At 34.6% G+C, this 16,166-nt stretch overlaps 2 protein-coding genes and 1 long non-coding RNA gene across 12 annotated transcripts; 2 read left to right on the forward strand and 1 right to left on the reverse strand.

Annotated features, from left to right (window-relative positions):
* The first annotated feature begins 3,341 nt into the window (after positions 1 to 3,341).
* Positions 3,342 to 6,168, forward strand: LOC107931219 (uncharacterized). 2 transcript variants are annotated; one of them, XR_005906217.1, is made up of 5 exons: positions 3,342 to 3,668; positions 4,096 to 4,204; positions 4,764 to 4,808; positions 5,388 to 5,472; positions 5,568 to 6,167. It is a non-coding gene; the product is annotated as an uncharacterized lncRNA (long non-coding RNA). The 2 variants fall into 2 exon arrangements; XR_001693174.2 differs by having other exon boundaries at positions 5,388 to 6,168.
* Positions 6,169 to 7,742: 1,574 nt separating this feature from the next.
* LOC107931207 (G patch domain and ankyrin repeat-containing protein 1 homolog) lies at positions 7,743 to 9,549 on the reverse strand. 2 transcript variants are annotated; one of them, XM_016863018.2, is made up of 4 exons: positions 9,245 to 9,549; positions 9,088 to 9,141; positions 8,852 to 8,971; positions 7,743 to 7,945 (listed from the first exon to the last, which is right to left on the reverse strand). In XM_016863018.2, the coding sequence occupies exons 1-4, from the start codon at positions 9,299 to 9,301 to the stop codon at positions 7,793 to 7,795; spliced, it is 384 nt and encodes a 127-aa protein (XP_016718507.1). In that variant the 5' UTR covers positions 9,302 to 9,549; the 3' UTR covers positions 7,743 to 7,792. The 2 variants fall into 2 exon arrangements, with proteins under 2 accessions (XP_016718507.1, XP_040938891.1); XM_041082957.1 differs by having other exon boundaries at positions 8,852 to 8,966; positions 9,245 to 9,476.
* Positions 9,550 to 10,514: 965 nt separating this feature from the next.
* LOC107931206 (protein-S-isoprenylcysteine O-methyltransferase B) lies at positions 10,515 to 12,431 on the forward strand. Of its 8 annotated transcripts, none has more exons than XM_016863009.2 (3): positions 10,515 to 10,732; positions 11,412 to 11,501; positions 11,608 to 12,431. In XM_016863009.2, exons 2-3 carry the CDS (start codon positions 11,420 to 11,422, stop codon positions 12,192 to 12,194), a joined length of 669 nt encoding a protein of 222 aa, XP_016718498.1. In that variant the 5' UTR covers positions 10,515 to 10,732; positions 11,412 to 11,419; the 3' UTR covers positions 12,195 to 12,431. The 8 variants fall into 8 exon arrangements, with proteins under 8 accessions (XP_016718498.1, XP_016718502.1, XP_016718499.1 ...); XM_016863013.2 differs by having other exon boundaries at positions 10,515 to 10,687; XM_016863010.2 differs by having other exon boundaries at positions 10,516 to 10,732; positions 11,415 to 11,501.
* The last annotated feature ends 3,735 nt before the right edge of the window (positions 12,432 to 16,166 follow it).

Below are 16,166 nucleotides of genomic sequence, written 5' to 3' on the forward strand. Positions count from 1 at the left end.
ATAGCCATGAGATTTGGATTAATTTGGTGGATTTTGGTTATGTGCATATATGTGTATATATGGTTGTTATGGTGAGCTTATGAATGGAGATGTGAATAAATTATATTATGAGTCTTGTGAATATTGATATGGTAAATGTTAAATGGATGATATTAGATATGAATTGTGTTTATGAATTGGTGCAAAATAATGTATGTTTGAGAAAGGTTTAGCTAGTTGACTTGTATATGTAATTTTAGTACAAATGGTATAGTGTATTTGGAGAATTTGTGTTTTGAGATAATGGTTTAGATCATGCATGAATTAGGCTTGAATTGAATGTTTTAAAATGACTATTGATGCTATATATTGATGTAATTGAATTGATGTAAGTGAGCATAAAATTGGGTGGCAAATTGACTTGGTAAATAGCCTATTTTTGTCCACACGGGCAGAGACACAGGCCTGTGTCTCAGCCGTGTACGGCACAGGGTCAAGTACACGGCTGTGTGTCCCTTGGCGTTAATTTTGAAATTAAGTCAGTATGTTTCACACGGTCTCACACACGGGCGTATGACTTGGTCGTGTAGCATAAGTCAGTATACCCTACAGGTTTGGCACGGCCTAGCATAAGGCCTGGTACACGGGCATATAAGGCCATTTTTAGAGCACACAGGCGCGTGTGTTGGCCGTGTGACCCAAGTCAGAGAGTTACATGGGGTAGGACATGGGCTGAGACATAGTCATATGCTCCCATTTCGAATGTCCACACGGCCTGTGACATGGGCGTGTGTGGTGGCCATGTGAGACACATGGCATGGTCATATGGGCGTGTGTCATCTGTTTTGAGAAAAAAATTTAAAGTTTCGTGAAAGTTTTTTAAGTTATCGGTTTAGTCCCGAACCACTCCCAAAGTATGTTTGGGGCCTAGTAGGCTCGTATTAGGGACAAATTGATTGAGATTGAATGATGATTGTATGAATTGATTAAATGTATGTGAAAAGTATGTATAAATGTGTTGTAAGTCCGATAATACTCTGTAACCCTATTACGGCATTGAATACGGGTGAAGGGTGTTACATCGATGACATAACGACTGGACTCTCAATCAGTGCTCAAATTATAGACGGTAAATACGTCGTCATTGGTATCGCCATCATCAAAAATGTCAATGGCATTGGCGTGTAATACACTAGGGACGAAGGTCCAAAAATAAAACCTGACATCGAAGTAGAAGCAAAAAATGTAGTGGAATATATGGTGCTTGTGTAAAAATGACAATATTAGTATACGCTCCAGAATAAGATAAGACATATTGACCGAGGGTGCAGGTGTGACCATTGATGTCGGTTCTTGCATAGGGGCTGACGATAGACCCATCTCATTAGACCTTGGATGTATAAGCACCCGTCGTGGCCTTCTCATATGCGGTTTCCAACTCCTCGCCTCTTCCCCTAACAAGTATGGCTTGCTATAAACCCTAAACCATTGCATATACTCTAGATCGTAGGCTAACTTCAGAGCGACAATAGAATCGCGAATAGGTAAAAACTCGTATATATTGTTCGACATGCAGATATATTAGGCGTGGAATACTGACCAAATTCTCATCCGTCCTTCTCCGCAAGTCAAAAGGATGCAGATCATCGAGGTCTTGAAGTGCTACTGGAATCGATTGCCTGAACCCAAATTGCCGCAATGCTCTATTCGACTCGTGCATCTCCACAGTAGCGGACACTACCAATGGCACCTTCACGTGCCAGATGTTAGGATTCACCAAAAATTCCGACGGGATGCATTCTTGAATTATCAGATTCTCGTATGACATTTATTCAATTTGTATTAAAATAATAAGAATTTTAGTTATATATACTACTAAATCTCAAATCAATTACGTTAATATTATATAATTCAAATTTTAAAAAAAAATACATACATCCACTTCTGATCGTTGGTCCAACAAAAGTCGTATATCTCAAAGCTTATTCGGTAATCCCGCGTAACTCAGCTCATGGTTCCACCTATTGAAATAACTTGTCAGTAGAATAATTTAAATTTTAATTAATTTTATTATGGTAAATATATTATCTAATGAATTTTACTTTGTTATGAGTAGGAATGTATAAGGGTAGTTCGCTCGAGGACATAAAAATAGCAATTGGTACCGCACCCATGATTACAATAATAGCATGCAACCACCAATTTTAATTTTCTATGGTTGTGTCGCCCGACACGTCTCCCGGTACAAAGTCACCAACAATGCAGTCCTCCAACTGAGTTCGCCCGCTTCGCTAAAGTTGACAAGTTTCAGCAGTCACCTTAGATGGACGAGATTTCATGACTTATCAGCATTAAGATACTTTCGATGATATGAAGGATGTATGCCCGAGCGTGTTGTTCTCTTTGGACTTCTGTCGAATCCTTATCAAGCCCATTGGGATTTCTTTTTAATCAACCCATGAGAGTTTTTGTAGTAATTATAAAGAGAACTCTATGAAAATTAGGGTTTCGTATTTGGGTTTGCTCTATGAGAGTTAGAGTTTTGTATTTAGGGTTTTAGGCAATGTACGTTTAATGCATTTAGATTTATTTTTTCCATATTGTACTCTGGTTTTATTTACTCATTTAGTGAAGACTCAATACCTCATTTACCCGTGTGTATTTAATCTTTTCTATTTTTCTCTTTCGTTGTTTATTCTAATCGACACTCAACAATATAAATATTTAAATTACCACAACAATCTTGACATTCCCAAAGTCAAAACTTTAATTTCTCTATGCTCATGGTTATCGCAAATTTGCAAACTTGGAGAAGTAGATGAGGGTTAGGTCGACTTTGTTTGCAATTGAATAACGTGCTAATTTTCGAATTGAGATACATATAGCTATGCTTTTTTTCATGAATCCATCTATTAACCAATATTTCACATAAATGGACGCCAGTTGTCAATGATTAAAGAAAAATAAAAACCAAAATTTTCAATAAAATTATGAAAAAGGAAAATCATATTTTTAAAAATTAAAAAGAAAAAAAATCTGATGGGATCAGATCAGTTGCGTGTTGTTTGAGGTTTTATTGATCAACGAGGACGTGTGTTAGTGGCTTAATGCTTCCTCACCTCACCCATAACTGTTGTCTAAAGTTGACAAAATGAACAATTGAATCGCTTAAATTATGGGTCCGTTTGATTGGTGTAAAATGTTTTCCGGAAAACATTTTCTGAAATTTTCGGTGTTTGATTGGCTGAAAATATTTTCATACTGTAAAACCAATTACAAAACACGGGAAAAGAAGGTGTTAATTTTGGAAAATGTCTTACCGTTTCTAATTCGGTAAGACATTTTCAGGAAAATTAGAAAGAACACAAATGTTCCATTTCCCTTCCCCTTCCCCTTCCCCCATCCTTGATCGGTTGTTCCCATGCCCAAGAAAAACTCAATTCCCCCCAATCGAAGCTCTCGTCGTCTGACCGTCACGTCCTCCTCAATGTAGATGTGATCTGTCCTGTTGTTCTTTGATTCATTTCTGTATCTTCCTTCGGCTCCTCATCTCCGTTCGTTGGCCTCACCTCACCATCTCAGCATCGTCGTCTTTGTCGCTCGACCGTCAGCCTTACCTCTGTATTTTGAAGAAACCTTAAAAAGTTAAGGTCCACAGTCGAGAAAAATTCATCTCTAATCTCCTCGAGGTATCTGCATATTTCTCTAATATTTTACTTCTGCATTCTGTTTTCCTTCATTTTCTCTCTAATTTTTGTTTAATATAATACAGAATTTTCTCTCTCTAATTCTGGTTATTAGATTCCTTAAGTGTGTCCAGTTGAATCTAGAATGGGTATTGAGTCTAGTTCCTTCTGCCATTCTTTGTATTTCTTGTGCTTTTCCAGCTTCTATGGCTGAATCTTGAGAAGAGAGGTCAGAGAAGAAAAAGGAAATTTGATCTATTCAGTCATAATCTCTTTTTTGCTTTGGCTATCAAGGAACTGTTTTTTTTTAATTGACTTATTCCAAGTTTCTCATTCATTCTAAAGCTCTAACCTCAGGGCTTAATTTGATGCCTTTTATCTTCATCTTCTTTATCTGTTGATTATATATATGTTCTTCGATGCTGTTCAGGTGCAAACTTCCAAAACTTGCGCTCTTCAACTTTGAAGCAAGTCCTGTACTTGACTTGCGAGTGATCCCCACAAAAGAAGACTGCATTGTTGAGTTATTTTCTTGCAAGGTGAGCTTTGATCCTACATTTTAGATACTGTAAGGTAAAAGTAAGGTGGGGGTAAAATGTTTGCTTACAGTGAAGAGGAAAAATGAAAAGAAAAGGAAATAAATGCAAAGAACTCATTTAGCATTAAGAACCTGTCAGCAGAGTTTATATTTTGCAAGTACACTGCTAAGTTCTACTGAAAATTTTATGTCATCCAAAAAATGCATCATCCAGTGATTCCTCTTAGCGTTGAAGCCTCTATAGCAAAAGTGAAGAATGCTCAAAATTTGAACAGATTAATCTATGAAAATTACACTGTATGGAAAGACATCAATGCTCTGTCATGCTGATTTCTAGTTGGTCACAAATCAGAAACATACACATTAATAAGTAACATCAATATCAAAATGCTAATTTTTGCTATTGTGCTTATTAGATGAGAATGAGAATGTCTATTTTCACTGAATCCTGAAAATGAAAGATTTTTCAAGTATTACAAAGAAAATGGTTACTGTTATTCATATTCTGTTTGATGACTGTTGAAAATTGCGTATATACTTGTTGCTAAAATTGTATGCAGTTCAAGGTTCAGATGTTGTGGAACGCCAAAATGACCATTTTTCAGGTACTTATTATGGCATTTGTATACCTCTGAGCGAATATAGGTTTGGTTTTATTTAGAGTGACAGATGTTGTTTAGATGGACTAAAATGCTTGTTTCATAGTGTTAAACCTATTGTTTGAAAACCAATCATTTTAAACTTAAAATGTATGCCCTTTTGGATTTTAAAGACTATGGCTAAACTTTTCATTTGGTCCCTAGCTGCTATCCTCTTATCACCCAATTGGATACAAACTATAGCTACAAGTTTTGTGTTTTAATAGGCAAGATTTTGAAGGTCGTCCCTGACTTGCTATCTGCTTGGTTATGGGTTCAAACCTTGAAACAACCTTTGTGAACAGGGGAAGGCAAGATACATTAGACCTGCCCCTATTTATAGCCAAGATCCTTGTGCACTGGGTACGACCTGTTTTTTGTGTGTGCTTGGATAGATTTCATTCGGTTGTATCCTTGATAACAGAATTAAGATGGACGGCCTATGAAGATTTTTCTTTTCAAAATATTTAAGAATGCATGTTGTGCTATATAAAGCAAGTATTTGGTACCATGTTGTAACTATTAATGTTGCTTTGAATTTTGCAGCTACTATGATAAATCATATTACTTGGGACACAAATATGTCTGAAGCATTTTAGAGGTTGATGTGAAGTTGAATCTATGTCTTGAGGTTGTTATCTTATTGGCTTCAAAGATCATGATAGTTACCTGGATATTTAACTTCAATTCTGCCCCGTGACAACATTGTTCTTTTGGGTTGTTCAGAATATCCATCTGTATATGTTTTTGCCTTCCAAAAGGCAAGCACAGGTAGTGAGTTATCTTTGCAAGCAAAATGTTGATGTTGGTGCTGCTGCCATGGATGGCATGGGTGCGATTCATTTTGCGGAGCAGAAAGGACATCTAGAGGTTGTCTGAACTCTGCTTTCATCAGGAGTTTCAGTGAGAGCCACTAATCGCAAGGGATTCACTCCACTTCACTATACTGTTCAAGGGTCCCATCTGGAAGTAATCAAAGTCTTATTAAAGAAAGGTGCAAGTGGCTAGCAATTTGATAGCAGATGGTGAATCAGTTAATGCAACGCTAACAGTCGGAGTAGTGTTTTATGATTAGATTATTTAGGCTAAGTTTTGGTTTTTGTGTGTTTTGATTTGAACCCAGCAAGCTTCCTGGCAGCAGACATTGCCATTTTTTTAGTTGAAAGTGGCTAGCAATTTGATAGTAGATGCACTTAAGCAGTTACGCCAAACACAGTCTATAACAATTTACTAAGGATTTGGAATATGTCTTTTCTTTTGTTTAACATTTTGGTCTTGCTGAATCTGTTTAAAAGATCCAAAGTTTCATATTGGTAGGTAAATACATCTTATATGTTTTAAATAAATGCATAGATTAGTATTTTTTTAATTGTGGTTTGGAAGCTAAATTTATAAGTATTCAACCCTAGTTTTTTATTTTTTTAACACAATTACAAATAATTTATTTGACTTTGGTTATTTTCAATTTATGACGGTTAATATTGTAGCTTAATAATTGAGTATTATTATATATTTAATTTTATTTATTTATTTATAAATAAATCATTGCAATATATGTAAAAATAATTTAAAATATAAATATTTATTAATGTATATTAATATATGTAAAAAAAATTTCCGGAAAATATTTTCAGGAAATCTGCCAAACAGCAGAAAATATTTTACACAGATTCAATCAAACACCAGAAAATATTTTCCAGTAAGTCATTTTACAGAAAAGTAAAATCTTTTCCAGAAATCATTTTACAGAAAATATTTTACTGGCAATCAAACGGACCCTATATGTAAAGTCGTTTTACATCCCTTCTTATGCATCACATTTTATTTATCCTTTTTTAAAAGTGCGAACCAAGTAGAAGTAATATCCATAAATATTTAAATAAGTAAATAAAAAACAAAATTTAATAATTACTATTTTCATAAATTATAACAGTAAATTTAAATATTTAAACCAATTTAAATTCGATTCAAAAGTTGTTAACTATTCTTTATCGATTCAATCCTACCTATCCAACAATTGATTTCCTCCAACATCATTTTTTCTAAAATATTACTCGATTTAATATCGAATTTTATATCATGTCTACATTTGTGAATGAAACTTCCGAATTAACATTAAATTTGCGGATTATATAAAATATGTACAACTTCTGCGTTGCAAGTATATATAAATATGATTCAAAAATTTCCAAACTCGTTTTCAACTTGGTTCCAACCCTCCGCTACTCTCCCCTTTTTTTCGTTACCTGGCCATCCGTTTGTCAACCGGCAGAGCTGGTCATCCCCCCTTTTTTCCTTTCCCCCTCTTTTACTCTCCTTTTGTTTTTCGCTTCTCTCTGAAAAATAGCCTTCCCTTCCAACGGTGTTTGTGGTGGTGACTATGCCGAGCGAACCTTGTGGTGGCAACTTCAGGGTTCTGATTAAGATATCATCCATAGTCGTCTCTCGCTATATGCGTATGCTTCTACCAAGTCGGTTCTAGCTTATTTTCCGTTCTCTTGTTGCAAGGTTTTCGCCAAGTAGGGTCCAACATCCAGTACAGTAGCTTGTAGCCTCTCTCGCAACGAGTGGATTTTTGGCGTTAGTGGTGTGGTCTAGTCTGTGGTCTGGTGGAGTCTCTCCTTCCATGCATCCCTTTTGTTTGTGCTTATTGTTATCATCTTCACCATTTGCCCTTAGGGTCCATCAGTAAGTAGAATTAGATCCTTGAGGTAACGCATTTATAATCTCTATATGAATAGCTAAAGCCTCTATACACGGTAATGATCTCTCTCACAATTTCACTTTTAGAAGGATGAATAGGACTCCTGGTGATGTTGCTGCTTGTTTCTACCCAGTTAGGCTGTGGGATGATGTTGTAATGGTTCTGTTTTGAACATTTTCAAAATGAACTCTTCCAAGTGACCAAAAAAAATATAAAAATAGAAAGATTCAAACAGCCTGTACATATTCTAAGGACAAACTTGGTTAATCAAAACATTATCGGGCCAAAACTCCCTAAAAAATGCACGCTCAAATTCCTTCTCTTGCATTTGCTTTTCGCGTTCTTGCATCTTCCGCATCCTTTTGGAAAGTGCCTTGGTCTTCTTTGTTGTTTTCTGTTCCTGAAATTCATCGCAATTATCAATCAAAAAATGCAGCATACAGGGTTACAGACCCATCAAAACATGAATACATCACATCCACGGTTAAGGCTAATATTATGGGGTTTTGCTTGCTTAATAGCAAATAATGCTTTCTTTTTCTTTTCGATAGTTAGTATCATATCCCATTTAGTAAAGCTGACAATCCCATCATATTGTATCTAATGTTTTTCTCATATCAATCATATATGAAATAAACATAAAGACAAATAATGAAATGTATTCGGTTAGTAGAGCACTCATTAGCACCCGGAAAAGCGCTAAGGTTCGCATCTCCCCAGGATTACCATTTGCCGGGTGATCTCATACCATTTAGCCCTAATCCTGGACTAGATAATCTTTTTTAAAACTAATAAATGCAATGTATCAAAAATCTTAAGCACAAGCAAAATACGAGTATTAATCGTATTGAGTTAATCAAACTTCAAAATGGTGTATTCTGCTCATTACACTGATTGCATGGATGTATTCCATTTTTGTATCATAGCCAAATTTTCCAAATTTACCATTTAGCTATTTTTTTATACAATACAAGTTCTAACCCCCCCCCCCTCCCCCAAACGCACACACTACACTACCACACAGGCAAACCTGCAAACCGAACCCTGGTCTCAAGCATAGATGAACTCACTCCAGCCAATGGACCTACTGCTCGAGTTCATTTATCATTTAGTTAATCCTACAGAAAACATTCTGTGCATCTTTCCAACAAGTCATTTTTCCTATTCCTACTAAGACATAGAAGCAAAGTATGATCCTTTAAATATATAAAAAAGACTTTAAAAAAATCATGTGGATCGTATACTTGTATTAATTCTACTAGCAACATAGCTTAAAGATAGTGGTAGTAAAAAGAATGAAGGTTACCTCATCATTTTTTGGCTTGGAATCAGGAGGATCACTGGGCTTTGGATTCTTTCTCTTCTTCTCTGCTCCAAGGCCTTTCTTATTGTTCTTCACATATGCTTGTACAGGTTCTAATCTACCCTAATAACATAAAACAAACCTAAAAAAAATCAGATGAAAACAATATTCTAAAAGAGGACAAGGAAATTTGAAAGGAAATTTCATCTTAGAATTAGGGCTTCAAAGAGGAACCTAACCTGCTCAGAAACACCAAGACCAGTGCCTTCTTTCCATCCATGCTTCTTTAATAGCTGCCACAAACACAAGTCGATAACCATTAAAACACGATTATAGAAGAAAAAAGAAGTTGCCATAAAAACCCAAGAGTTGGAGGAGATGAGAGAGATTGAGTACCTGGAAGCCGATGTTGGAGGAATCAATGGCGGTTGATGAACCCAAAGCCTCTCCCATTGCTTTCCTCCCACAACCAGCGAATTTGGCTTCTTTTCTCTTTCCCCCTTTTACTTCCCAATTCCTTCGGAGGTCGAGATTTGCCTAAGGCTTCCGAAGAAGAAGAAGAAGAAGAAGAAGAATAGCAGGGGATTCCACGAATTCGATTTTATGTTACTTTGGTTTGAGAACAAATTGTTATTTAAAAAATGCTTTTTCTTTTTCTTTTTTTCTGTTTTGATGTCGGCGGTTTATCGAGCTTTTGTTTAGCCCAACCGACAAACCAGAGTCCACTTAACAATCACATTTGCAGCTTCTCGGCCCAAACAGTGAATTTCTTTTTAAAATAATATACTATTAATAATAAAATAAAAAATAGATTAAATTGTAAGTAGAACAAAATTAAACTTATGAATACATCATATTAAGAATAATAAATAAATACAATTATTTATTAAGGTGTTATCACCAATTCTAAATTGGTGTCGAGTTAATTTATGACATTATTTTAATTAACAAAATTATTAATATATACAATTAATAAAGGTAATAACGTTTGCATAATATAATTAAAATAAAGTTTTAGTTTAGTGTTATATTTAAGGTTTCATCAAGACAATTGACATGGGGTTCAAATCTCTCATTAAGCATATTTTTTTTGTTTTTAAATAAATAAAAAAAATTAAAGTACGCTGGAACATAATTTATTTTAAATATGAAAATATATTTTTATAATTTTTCTAATTAAATTGGTGGACGAATGACTTGTGAAATCAAATTAATCAATGACTTAAATAGAAATATAAATATACACGTTATATCAAATTAGAACACTGTATATATAAATATTTACTGAATGATTAATTTTTTTAACTTAAATAGTTAAAAATCTTAAATATACGTTAAAGTTTACATGCATAATCTTTAAATACTAAATATACAAAATTAACACGCCAATATGAGTACAAAAAATATATTCAAAATCCGAAACCAAGATAATAACACGTTGCATTCATGTATTTATTACTGGGGGGCTCCATGTGTAAATTAAATGAAATTAAAGCTTTGGGTAGAATGATACATAGCAAAATAGAACAGATATCATATTAGACATTTTCTTTATGCAGATGCCATATTGTACATTAGATGAAAGTTGAGGGGTTAATTGTCACATTAACCCTTTTATTTTATAACATCAATCGAAAAAGAAGTTCTAAAGGTGAAACATTGAATATTAAACCCACTGGGTGTCGCCCCCATCTTAATGACGACCTCCACTATTTTGGTTGAACAGGTAATGAAAGCCTTCCATAAAATAAAACCGATTCGACAAACCCAAACAGTAGTTTACACCTTCCACTCACATATCCATTGACAATCCTTCACTTCCCACACTCCATCGATCTGGTTCGTCTATTTTGCTCTTTTGAAGAATCTCTGTTGTTCTGTAAAGTAAGTAATTTTTAGGATAAGTTAAGATTGAAATTCAAGAGAGCAGGGGAAACATTATTTGTAATATCAATTGCCCAGTTTTTGCTATTTCTATGAATAAAACCTTTCAATTGACAGAATATTGATGGTAAAAATAGTCGCAGTGAATGGATTTTACATTTTTCGTTTTTCCGGTGATTAATGGTCAAATTATATACAAGGTCTGAACTAAGCTTCTTCTTTTTTTTTTTGCAGATTTAGTTATTCTATTGTAATTTGATCAATTCTAGTCCTTCTATTTAAGCCAACTTTTTTAGTTAATTTCGACGAATAATTTGACAGTGGCTTGTTCTTTTAAACATGGAATTAATGGAGAAAAGTTCACTTCTGCACATTTCAAAATGTAGAAGATTAGAATTGATGAAATTATAGTAAATGGATTAAATCAGTCAAAAAGGTATCATACATGGACCATCTATAGAATTTGACCGTGATTAATCATACACAAAATGAAAAACAATATTTATCGTTTTCTCCATTTGGTTGATATTATCATAAGATTGTTCATTCTTCAATTCAAAGCTAAAATTTCTTTGTTGTTCTAATGTATATTGTTTTGGTTCTATCTTGTATCTGACGTCAAATTTAATGAGTGCAGTCTCTAATGCTTGAACATTTTTGTCTTTTGCCTTTACTTTAGCAGAAGATATGCTATTCATAAATCATCTCTGGGAATATGTTGTGACTCCACTTTCGGTGCTGCAAATGCCTAGCTCTATATCTTTTGCAGGTCTAAACTAAACTTTAGAACACTGCTTCATCAGAGTTCTTCGCCGAGATTGGACTCAGGGACACAAATTGACTTCTTCTTTTTTTTTTTGGTAGCAAAATGACAGAAATTTTAAGTTATACGGCTTGCAGACAGTTATCTCAGATGTTCTTGGCCGTTGTCTTCTTTCATAGTTCAGAATACATCCTGGCAGTTGCCATTCATGGGAGATCAAATGTGACTCTCAAGTCACTTCTAATCAGCAAAAATTATCTCCTTGCAATGATCTTTTCCTTGCTGGAGTACATCGTTGAAATTGTTCTATTTCCCGGGTTGAAAGAACACTGGTGGATAAGTGACACAGGTCTTGCATTGGTGGTAATAGGGGAGTTTACACGAAAATTGGCTATAATAACTGCTGGTCGAGCCTTCACGCATCTTATCAAGGTTTATCACGAAGAGCATCATCTGTTAATTACTCACGGCATCTATAGATTCGTCCGTCATCCTGGGTACTCTGGTTTCTTCATTTGGTCAGTTGGCACTCAAATAATGCTTTGTAATCCCATATCCACTGTTGGTTTTGCAATTGTTGCTTGGAAATTCTTTGCTGAAAGAATACCTTATGAAGAGTATTTCTTAAAGCGATTCTTTGGGTCGGAGTATGAGGAGTATGCACGTCGAGTAGCTTCAGGGATGCCATTTGTAAAATGAGGATTTATGTTTTCATAGTTAGCTAGCTTTTTATCTTCCTGAAGGTCTTTTGGGCAGGGATTTGGTTTAACTTTTATGATTGAAAAGATTAGGTGCTACTGAGTACTGACTGAAGTGAGCTTTTGTTGTAGATTTTTATCTTGGGTAGGATGATAATATTAAGTTATGGTAGAAAAAGCATCCAAGAGTTAGGTGTGAATTGGTTCTTAAATACTAATTGAACTTTTTTATTTTTAATTATCGAGCAAAAATTATGAGTTTGAAGTCAAGCATAGGAATCTGGCTCAACTTTACTAAAAAAATGAGCTTAATCAAGCGAATTCAAGCTCCAAGGTGCAATTCAAATGAGCTTGAACTGAATGCCTTGGATTCCAAGTTGAGCTTTAGCTTTTTACGGTTTTAACACTCTACCAACACTCAAATCTAAATGCTTGCCTAATTACAAGATAGCACTGGGAAAACAATATTAAACACCTAGGAAGCCTTGAGTTGTTGGTCCATCTGAAATTTATAAAACAAGATAATGCCGCATGAGATTTCAGTCATCATACAACAACAAATAAGATAATGGGTTGACAACTACTTTTCTAATGCAAACCATGCAATGCACTCCATTTCCAATTCTACTCATCAAACTAGTTCCAACAGTCTATGTATAGGGTTCATATGAGAAGTAAGGGATGACCCAAGTGATAACTGTGGATGAATGCAATGCTGTGCAACAAGGCAACTACATAATTTAAGAAAATATATTGGCACTTACTATTTTCTTTTTGAGAATATAAGATGAATGGTTCCGGTGAAATTTTGTGAATTTAGAGATGAAGATAGATGAAGATAAGGCCAGGTAAAAGAAAATATCAAAGTTTTGAAGTAGTTTTGGTTGAAGATACTGAGAAAATTAGTAATAGTAATATTTATGAAAAATTAATTAACATGAAAGATAATTTATATATAGACATATAGAGAGCATGTTCAAAATTTTAAGTCATTCAATGCCTTAACTTATCAATCAAGATAAATATCTCATAATTTTTTTGTTGCATGACCCATAGGCATATAACTCCATTCGTTACATAAATTAAAAAAAAATATATCTATAATTTGAAAAAAAGCAATGTCCAGTGCAAATCTACTCTTTTTTCAAGTTAATTTCCAATTGATTTTGAGACCATTTTCAAGCACCTGTGATCTATATTTGAGGGGGAGAGAGTTGGAAATATATTGAGATTGTAAAAAAATCAAAGGAGCGTGTAGGACGGAGATGGAGAGCAACGGTGTGATATGCAAGACAAAAGTCTCATGCACTCTCCCTAAGGCCTTCACCTACCACACTGCATGGAATGGCATGCCATGCCATGTTGAAGGAGAAGCCCTTGAGGGAGAGTGAATGTGAAACGCCTTGTTTAATTATATGTATATGTTGCTTGCCTAGCTGGAGATACACCACTTCCTTATATAGCCTCCATCAGATTCTTGGATAGATTAAAGAATAAGTTCTCTGCTTGTTTTGGGAAGTTAGGATATATATATATAATTAAATCATCAAGCATCTTTCTTTCTCTACTCTCTGTGAAAACTTGTTCATCACAAACTAACATCCTTTCACGTCACGTGGCTAATTGATATGTCTTTCTATTCCTATATATATATATATATGCTCTACTCATTAGTCAACTGTGAATATTCCAATAATCACCACCATGCACTGAAACTAGTTATAATTAATAATGCATGCTCGTATATGTTTATATCAAATAAATAATTCATTTACTTGATTTGCGAATTTCAAGTACTTAATCAGCTGGCTGTAACCCATATATATTGTGTGATCTAAGATTTGGAAATCAAATCATCGATAAAGTAATATACCCCACTAACCAAGTAGCTAAGCTGATATTGCAAAGCTACTAGTAGCAGTCTAGGTTGTCTATTGAATGAGATTAAGAGCTAGGCCATGGCAGAGATAGCAAAGGGAGAGGAATATATATCGGGAGGAGGTGATATAAGAATCTTAATCCTTGGATCCTCAGTTGACATTCCATTGAGAAATTTCCAAGGCATTGGCAATATTATGGAAGGAAAGCAACACATCTTAGCCATTGAAGGACATTTATAGTCGGACTAATCTCACCATTACTCCACATTCTACTCGTTTTGGTAAGAGCCTGGCCAAAGTAATTAAAGAGAAGATTTGTTCATCCCTAGCCATAATTGATTTTGCCTATAGCTATTAGTATTACCACGACATCTGCACAAGATGCTGCCCCACAGCACTGCAAAACCAGAGACAGAGAATCTGATGAACATTGAGATGATATTAGGTCAACTTTTATGCATAATAATATGGGATGAACTTCTTCTTTCTAAGAAAAAGTAGCAGGCACTACTACGTAAGTGAGCACAAATATGGAAATGAAAATTCAAATCCGATTAAGTGCATTATTTGCTAGTATCTTTGTATGAAAATTCAAATTCGAATAACTTTGAGGTGGACTAGATGAGGTTTTCATGTTATATACATATATGTTATCGATGATTTTAAAAATTCTGATTTCCCAGGGTCTGAAATGACCGGTAAATGTCCCATGGGTGATCTGTATCATGACTCATGGTTCCCCCAACATTGTCATTCGCCAATATTTATTAATGTCAGTATGCCATATTATAGTAATAGGAAACAGTTTGATCCATTTATTAAAATAAGAAGTATGAAAATGAGAACTCAATTGCTTTGATGAAGCCATGTTGTTTCTGTTTCCAAAAGATAAAACGTGCATTTCCCATTTTGTCAGCAGAGTGCGGTCAGAGTGTGGGAAAATTGAATCAATTGAAGCTCAGTTGTCCCAGTACTTGCTATTCATAGAAACCCTTTGATTTAAAGGACCCCTGGCCAATAAAGAAGGGCAAATGGGCAATGACAGTTAGGCCTGAACCCCCATTATTAGAAACCTTTAATATAATCGAAACCAACTTTTTAAGGTCACAAAACAGTTGGGACCCATGGATTTCCTTTTTTGCCTTTTGGCATATAATACATGAATTAGCTTAGCTAGCTAGATGGATACACGTATAGGCATTAGTCCAAATCTCCACATTTCGTAGGCCATATAGTTTCTTTTAGGTGCCATCTTTCGAAATTTCCAAAGGGACCAGAATTTCAATGGAAGGCAAGTCTCTTTACTATATTCCGTACGGGCACTTGGTACTCTTAAGTCCTGCACCTTGGAAAGAGTTGGGCTGGATGCAGAGTTTGAACTTCAAGTGATCTGCTAGGGGGAAAGTAATCTATGAGGGAGGCATCAAAACTTATGTTTTAGGACGGTACTTAAGTCAAATGGTGGAATTAAAGGTTTAAGCTGAGATTTATAGAGTAATTGTAAAAAGCAAAGAGGAGGACATGCATGGGTATTTATGTTGCCTTTTGCTTGAGAGTGCATGGATTGGCAGAGGCAGGCATCCTTGGCCCTATAACACTGTACCTAAAGCCTTTGGGTATTAAAGGGGGATGAAATTCGACATTTCCATGGAACATGAATTTACAAAGTTATCTCCTTCAATTATTGGAATAGATTTTCTGAGACATTGGTGGCTTGATCAACATATTTAGAATATCCAAATTTGGTTGTTATTGATGATATGTCCATGTTGAAAAGAAATGGGTGAAATTTTTTTCTAGGTTTTCATAAAAAATTTCACATATACTATCTTCTTTATTTGAAAATTAGATCTTTGTATATTCTTGATATAAGAAAAAAAAACTCAAAATAATTGTTTTGTAATAGTTTAAAATGAGTGGAGTACGAAAGATATTAAATGTTTTTCTTGTTCAGCAGCGTTTGGAGATATATTAAGGAATATTTTTAAAAAAATTATTTTTTATTTTTTATTTTTTTAAATTTTTAGAATTAAAATTAAATAGACAAATTTCGTAAATGTTGTGGGCTAATTTTATTTTTTTAGAATTTGAAC

This window comes from Gossypium hirsutum, chromosome A12, assembly GCF_007990345.1.
Source record: "Gossypium hirsutum isolate 1008001.06 chromosome A12, Gossypium_hirsutum_v2.1, whole genome shotgun sequence".
Taxonomy (NCBI): Eukaryota; Viridiplantae; Streptophyta; class Magnoliopsida; order Malvales; family Malvaceae; genus Gossypium; species Gossypium hirsutum.